This window comes from Stigmatopora argus, chromosome 8 (genome assembly GCF_051989625.1).
Source record: "Stigmatopora argus isolate UIUO_Sarg chromosome 8, RoL_Sarg_1.0, whole genome shotgun sequence".
Lineage (NCBI taxonomy): Eukaryota > Metazoa > Chordata > Actinopteri > Syngnathiformes > Syngnathidae > Stigmatopora > Stigmatopora argus.
The window spans coordinates 14372955-14380000 of NC_135394.1; the positions used below are offsets into that span (position 1 = coordinate 14372955).

Below are 7046 nucleotides of genomic sequence, written 5' to 3' on the forward strand. Positions count from 1 at the left end.
AGTGGAGATAAATTACAAGTTAGTCGTGTGTTTAATCACATTTCAAACATTTTTTTTGAACGTCACTCGAAAATCCTGGTTGTCTTGAACGTTTCTTTCCTCATTCCCTTGTCCAATCACCGCTCGCTTTCCGGAACCGTCAAATTTTGAATCGAACAACGGCTTCTCCGTTGCTTGGTTTTATCACAATGGATTTTAATACATTTTCAGATGATGGAAATTTGACTAAACGCCTCGAAAAAAATGCCCTCATTTTCAAGGAATCGCTTAGTCGAATCATAGACAAGGTGCGTGTTTTAGTACGTTAAAAGAGATGTCTTATCATTACAATGCGGGGATCGGCATTAGCTTGTGCTAACAATCTACATTTCTTGAATGTTTTCCTTCCCAAAAACAGTACTCGAAGGTGCCAAATATATACGAGGCGAGAGAAGTGGATGTCAGTACCATTACTACAAAAGGTAAGTCCTTGCTTTAAATATTACTTTTATTTTTGCTGAACAGCATCAAATTTTGCCTTTCTTTTTTTCAAAGCCCTAAACCATTACATGTTGCAGTCGAAAAAAATAAGGGACAGAGATTGCAAGGTAAAAGTTTTTTTTCCCTCCTCCTTATACATTTAAAAAAAAATCAATTTGCACAAAACTTTTAAGATGAACCTAAAATGTCAAATTAAAATGAATTTAGGCATACAAATAAGATATGAATCTCTTCTCAGGGCACGTTTGATTCAAGCAATGACGTATCCCAGTGTAAGACTCATCTACATATCATATCATATCTTGTAAAGTATTATACATGTTTTTTTAAAAACACTATTCTTCCACGATAGCACACAATTGCTCCAGTGCTTCACAGGTATGTCTACTTTATAATTTTCCACTAACAAAAGTGTCATTATCTGCACAACATATGAAAAATTTGTTTTCTCTCGCCAACATTTTATGGGTTTTACTAAATGTTATATATCAAACAGCTGGACCAAACGCAAAAGGATGGCAGCGGTGATGAGACATATCTTTCTTCCCAGATGTTCTCTGAGGAAGGTAAGAACAAAAAAATCAAAAAAGCCACTTACACTGGAAAAAGTGTTGTGAAACTTTATCTTTATGGTATTTTTAACCCGTTGCAGGATCGTCAATTGCGTGTTCCAACCAGAGCTTTCTTGAAGACAGCCAGAGAAACTTCTCTCAGATTGACGTCCTGCCCGAAGACGAGGACAGTGAGCTAGAAAGGACCCTGAAAAGTCAAGGGAGCAATTTGTCTGAGCTCTACCCCAGCATGGTTTATCGAATCGGGCGGGCGCAACAGAGGCTGCACACCTCCACAGCGGCCGACTCTGTGGTCCGCAAGTACCGCAAGCGTCTCCAAATGTCCAGCAGACCCAAACAAATGGCCTTGAACAACAGACGAACCTTAAACAGTAAACCTAAAGATAGTCCAGTAAACAGTTGGCAGCGCTCCCCTTCGAGAAAGCAAACCAGTCCAGTCGTGGACTTATCTTGTACGATAGAATCTCCCGAATCTAAAGGGGTGGAACTTAATAAGGCCTTTACTGTGGTAACACAGCCACCCTTCTGTGCCCCTTCGCAGTCTTCCATTGCTTCATTGGAGACTTTGTCAGAGCAGTCCTCAAATCATACTTTGGTTTATAACCTGACTCCTTCACGGTCTTCCCAAGCCTTTAAAGCATCCGTAGACATGATGGAAAGATCCAGAAAACTAATGGGAGAAGAGCCATGCCAGTTCTTCTTCAGTCCTTCAAGGTCTTCGGATGCCTCTTCAGGAGTTTTTTGGGAGTTGCCCCCAAGGCTTAGAAGCCTTCCTTTAGTTTCCGGAGATAAACAGGCCTGTGGTGTCTTGAGGCCTTCCCAGTCTTCTGACGCATCTCCTCGGGTGTCCTTAGACCTGACTCCAAGATCCAAAAAGCGTTCACTCTCGGCTGTCGCAGAACAGCCTTTCTTGTGGATCCCCAGTCCTTCGCGGGCTTCTAATCTCCACCCAGACTTCTCCCCAAAGTCCAGAAAAATCTCTCGTGCAGTTGCTGGAGAACAGAAGTCTTCATGGGTTCTTAGTTCACCACGTTCTTCCGCTACCACCTCAGACCAGTCCCCGTTGTCCAAGAAGACGCTGCGTAGTTCTGCCGGAGTCCCACACGTGTCCTCTGGGGTCTTCAGTGCTTCTCGGACATACGATTCCCAAAGCCCCAAACGGCTTTTCAACGCTACTGCCAAAGAACAGCCACCCATTTTCAACCTCAGTTTTCGGCCTTCCAGTCCTTATTTGGACCATTCCCCAAGGTCCAAAAGGCTTCCCATCATAACTGCCGAGGAACAGAACCCATCCCGGTCAGACCTCACTCCTTCACGAGCGTCCAGTACCTCCTCAGGCCTATCCCTGAGAGCCCAAAGGCTGCTCATCGCCACCATGGAGCAACAGCAACCATCCCCGGGGGTCCGCAGTCTTTCACATGATTCCGGTACTCCCTCAGGCATATCCTTGAGAGCCAAAAGGCTGTTAAACGCTGCCGCCGAAGAACAAGCATCCGCATGCCTCCACAGTCCTTCGCGGTCTACTTATCCATCAAAGTTGTCTCAGACTCCCAAAAGGCTCTTCCCCTCTGCTGACGTTCCTAAGCAAAACACCAGATTTCAAATGCGACCTGATGTTTATGGTTCCCCAGTCAGGCAAAGTCCTTCAAATTGGGAAGGCATATCCTTGAGAGCCAAAAGGCTGTTAAACGCTGCCGCCGAAGAACAAGCATCCCCATGCCTCCACAGTCCTTTGCGGTCTACTTATCCATCAAAGTTGTCTCAGACTCCCAAAAGGCTCTTCCCCTCTGCTGACATCCTTAAGCAAAACACCAGATTTCAAATGAGACCTGATGTTTATGGTTCCCCAGTCAGGCAAAGTCCTTCAAATTGGGAAGGCCTCCAAAGATCCCACTCTGATCGTGTCCTACGCTACTCCAGTGCTCCAGCTTCCCCTAAAAGAAGGCCACTTAGTACTGAGAAGCTCCGATTCAATTCCCCCATGCGCTCCACACCAAGAGTCCGCAGTAGGGCCTGGCGACATCTCTCCTTTGACTCCTCCCTTGCACCACACAGCAGCAGTAGTAGTTTCTCTGGCAAGAAGCTGGATGAACATTTTGAGAAGCAGTATCACAAGTTTGTATGCCAAAGCAAAGTCTTCAACGACTCCCGCTGCCAAATTTGCGACAGGAAAGAAGAGGCCAGTCTGCAACAGTACCAAACTCTGGTGGCACTGGCATTGTCTACCCGCAGCTTTAAGCTGAGGAAGCGACATCAGGACTCGGATTTGGAAAACCTGTCTAGCTCCAAGCGCTGGTGCAGCTCCTCCCCGGGCTCCAAGCGCCACAGCAACGAGTTGCTGAGGCGCCGCCTCCATCTGAGCGACGCTGAGGGTCCTCTGGCTGGAGTCTTCAATCATACCAGATGTCAAGAGATTAACGGTCACGCAATGTCGGACGATGACATTCCGACATACGGCTTTCCGGAGTATACCCAACCTGGTACGTAATTGTCCTTTACCTAACACTAATTTACTGTTAGGTGCATATGAATGAGAAACAGGATCAACTAAAATGGCTTAAAGAAAATTCTGGGATTTTTTTTAAACACAAAATGGCATAAAACTTGAAATATCATTCTTGTTCTCAAATTCTGTCTAACTCTTTTACAGATATGAACAGAAAATGGTGACTACCCTCTGCCAGCTTTCCCACCAAGGACAGAATATGTTGCTAACGTGCATTTACCTTAACGAGGCTGTTGTAAAAGTGTTAATACTCGTGTTGTTAGTAATTTGTTAGTTTGAATAAAAACATTCTGAGCTTTCGGATACATTCAGTCAGTGTTTATTGTCTCCCATAGAGTGAATATGTAACAGAACAACATTGCAGCATATTCAAGACAACAAAGATGTTTTGCACAATCGTTTGTTTTAGTTCCAAACTCAAATTTTCAAACAAAAAAAGGAAAATCTTTGGTCGCCAGATTGTGCATATTTTTATCTTTTTACAAAAACAGCAGGTTCGTCATATAAAACGGAGCAAACTAAGGTATTCTGTTATATTTACACAATCGAACTGATTGAGCCAAACACTAGGTCAGGAAGAGCACTTAGCTATTGTAACAAGGGCTTTCTTTTTTTTCTTCTTCTTCTTATTATTTTCTTTTCTTTTCCTTTAGTATTTTTAACTGAACTTACCACTCCAGTTCCACCGGATACTTGCCGGTCAGACATGCAGTACAGTGACCCACCCTAGAGCCAGGCTTGTAATTGGAGTCAATCACGTCTCCGCTTTGCAAGGACGCGATTCCCTTCTGGACCGCTGTCACAAGCCCCTCTACGGTCAGGTATTGCACGCTGTCGGCACCTGAATTCAACATGGCAGGTCAGCAGAGGTCAAAGTGTAAGCGGCCTTGTCCGAGCATACCAATGTATCCTGCGATGTCCTGGAATTCCGGCTTGTTGGCGATAAGTTCCTCTTTGGTAGGAATGTTGATGCCCATGTAACAAGGGTACTTAATGGGAGGAGAAGCTACTCTGATATGGACCTGAAACAAAAATAATCCAAAATTAAAACAGGGTAATCTGGTAAAAAAAATGAATATTTTTTTAAAACACTGTCCTATTTGTAGTTTATTTTTTTTCTTAACTGGTAGCTTTTGTACAATGATATCTACCATTGTGAATTAGCATCAAGCTAATAGGGGTTGAAATCTTACATTTTAAGTTCTTAAAAAAATAAATAAAAAAAAAATAGCACAGAATGCTGACTTTAATCTCCGATTTTTTTCCCCGCTCTTCAATCTCAATATTAAACATGCCGTTGAGCAAAATGGGTGTGGTCTTGATGAATTAGTCCATACATGGGCAAACTATGGCCTGCGGGCCATATACGGCCTGTTAGGCTTTTTAATCCGGCCCGCCGACGTTGTCCAAATTATAGTAAAAATCAATGACCTCATTTCCCCTTGCCCTGCAATATCCTCGTTTCGCCAATGGATGACGCACTAGTCTAGACCTTTGTTGGAGTGTAACTTGGAGAACAACAACACAGTTCCCACTGAAATGTGAGTTTCTCTACTGTGTTAAAAATAGCAACTTGCACATGAATGCACAGCAGCAGTACAGTAGCTTCATTAACATGCCGCTCATCACTCTCAATTGAAAGACCGCTTTCTTTCGTTGAATAATAATATGTTCTTAATGTCGAAAGTAAATTTGAAAATAATTTTTCACCTTCAATTGTGTCTTTTTTCTTACATTTCAATCCCCAGGTTTGATAAATTACATTGCATGTCCAAATGCTCCTGGCCCGGCCCCTCTGTCAAATTTTAGTATCCATTCTGGCCCGCAAGTCAAAAAGTTTGCCCACCCCTGAATTAGTCCCTCAAAAAGTTGAGCAAACCTCTGTTGCGCCTGCCTCCTTCAGTAGTTTTATGATAGGCGAGATGGTGTTGCCCCTGACGATAGAGTCATCGATCAGCACCACCCGCTTTCCGGCAAAGTTGTCCGTCAGGGCCCCAAATTTCTTGGCGACGCCCAACTGCCGGAGGCGCGTGTTGGGCTGGATGAAGGTTCTCCCGACATAGCGGTTCTTGCATAGGACTTCGATGTAGGGCAGCCCAGACTGTAAGAATTGTATCTTAGTTTACAGCCTAGAAAATACATTTTTTCTGGGTTTTCTGTCACATATGCTTTGTGGCGTACCTGCTGGGCATAACCCAACGCTGCGGGGGTCGCCGACTCGGGTACGGTGCTGACCACGTCGGCGTCCGTTGGGGCCTCGATGGCCAACTGTCGACCGCAGCGCTGTCTGACTGTATAGACCATCTGTCCTGGTGCATAAACGGTCCCTCGTTATGTCAATAATATCAATGAATTTACCCAATTTATAATATCGGGACTATAAATCAACTTTTTTTAAAAATCTAATAATATTTTTTTAATTTGGCTGGGGCTGTTGGTGTATTTGATTAAACATGTGATAGTGAGGGTTGAGTTAGCGTTTGTTGGTCATGGTATTATTTGAATAACTGTTCATGTTAATATAACAAATTACTATTTAGCTTCTTGTTCTCTATGTTATTACCATTATGTATAATGTTGTTTTTGATTTCTGATATTAAAAATGTGTTTTATATGCCAGTGCGACTTTTCTCTCTTGATTTTGCTTTTTTTTTTTTGGTTTACATATAACCTTTTGGGAAAAAATAAAGATAAGCATTTAATAAGATAATGAATTGTTTTCAATATCTTTACCATTTTGTTACTTAACTTATTCGTTGCCATTAACAGATATCAAATCCATTTCAATTAATAACACTACCGTTAATAGACGTCCATTCGAATTTGATTGGGGTGTGCCAATGATTAAACATTAGCTGTCGCCCTTTCTAGTCAAAATTGATTGGACGTCTATTCCTGTCAATGACAGTCAGAGTTAACATTTAAAAATACATTTTGGAAAACTAACCTGTTTTTTTTATCCTATTCCAATATTCTGGAAAAAAATGTGATCGCTGTGATTGCAAAATCCCTATTCAAAAACACTAAGAAATAATGGTCTCACACCAACCTTCAAAAATGGAATCAGGTCTGGCGAAGTAAACATATTCAAATATGCAAAAGGCAGGAAGGTCCCCCTCACGACGAGGCACCACACTCAAAGACTTGACTCCGTGTCGGGATATCTGGACTATCTCTCCCGGGAGGACCTCCCTGTAATACCTGAGTGTAGAGACAGAGAGACGTCAAAAGCGCCAATAGGTCCAAAGTTGAAATTGGTGAAGGGGGAAGACGCACTTGGCCCCAATGGACTGGAAACTGCAGGATTCTGAGGACACGACCCAGCCCTCGGTGTCCGCCTCCCCGCCACCTAACAACCACGACAGCCAATCAACAGAAGTTTGGTTTAAGTATACACTTGATTGCTAACTAACTGTCAAAATGTATTCAATGTATTGCATGTCTACTTTTGTCTCCAATGAGCCATATATATGTATAAATACTTTTAA

At 42.9% G+C, this 7046-nt stretch overlaps 2 protein-coding genes across 2 annotated transcripts in view; one reads left to right on the forward strand and one right to left on the reverse strand.

Moving 5' to 3' along the window:
* The first annotated feature begins 118 nt into the window (after positions 1 to 118).
* On the forward strand, positions 119 to 3869 carry LOC144078704 (uncharacterized). Its single transcript, XM_077606987.1, has 8 exons — positions 119 to 287; positions 398 to 461; positions 535 to 587; positions 719 to 752; positions 833 to 858; positions 977 to 1046; positions 1133 to 3532; positions 3703 to 3869. Exons 1-8 carry the CDS (start codon positions 189 to 191, stop codon positions 3720 to 3722), a joined length of 2766 nt encoding a protein of 921 aa, XP_077463113.1. The 5' UTR covers positions 119 to 188; the 3' UTR covers positions 3723 to 3869.
* The window catches only part of ppat (phosphoribosyl pyrophosphate amidotransferase), a 14934-nt gene continuing 11749 nt past the window's right edge, over positions 3862 to 7046 (reverse strand). Inside the window, exons 7-12 of the mRNA XM_077606995.1 lie at positions 6835 to 6907; positions 6608 to 6759; positions 5740 to 5867; positions 5438 to 5659; positions 4460 to 4580; positions 3862 to 4399 (exon numbers count right to left, since the gene is read on the reverse strand). Of these exons, the coding sequence (XP_077463121.1) occupies positions 4227 to 4399; positions 4460 to 4580; positions 5438 to 5659; positions 5740 to 5867; positions 6608 to 6759; positions 6835 to 6907 (869 nt within the window). The 3' untranslated portion in view covers positions 3862 to 4226. The remainder of the gene's footprint in view (positions 4400 to 4459; positions 4581 to 5437; positions 5660 to 5739; positions 5868 to 6607; positions 6760 to 6834; positions 6908 to 7046) is intronic.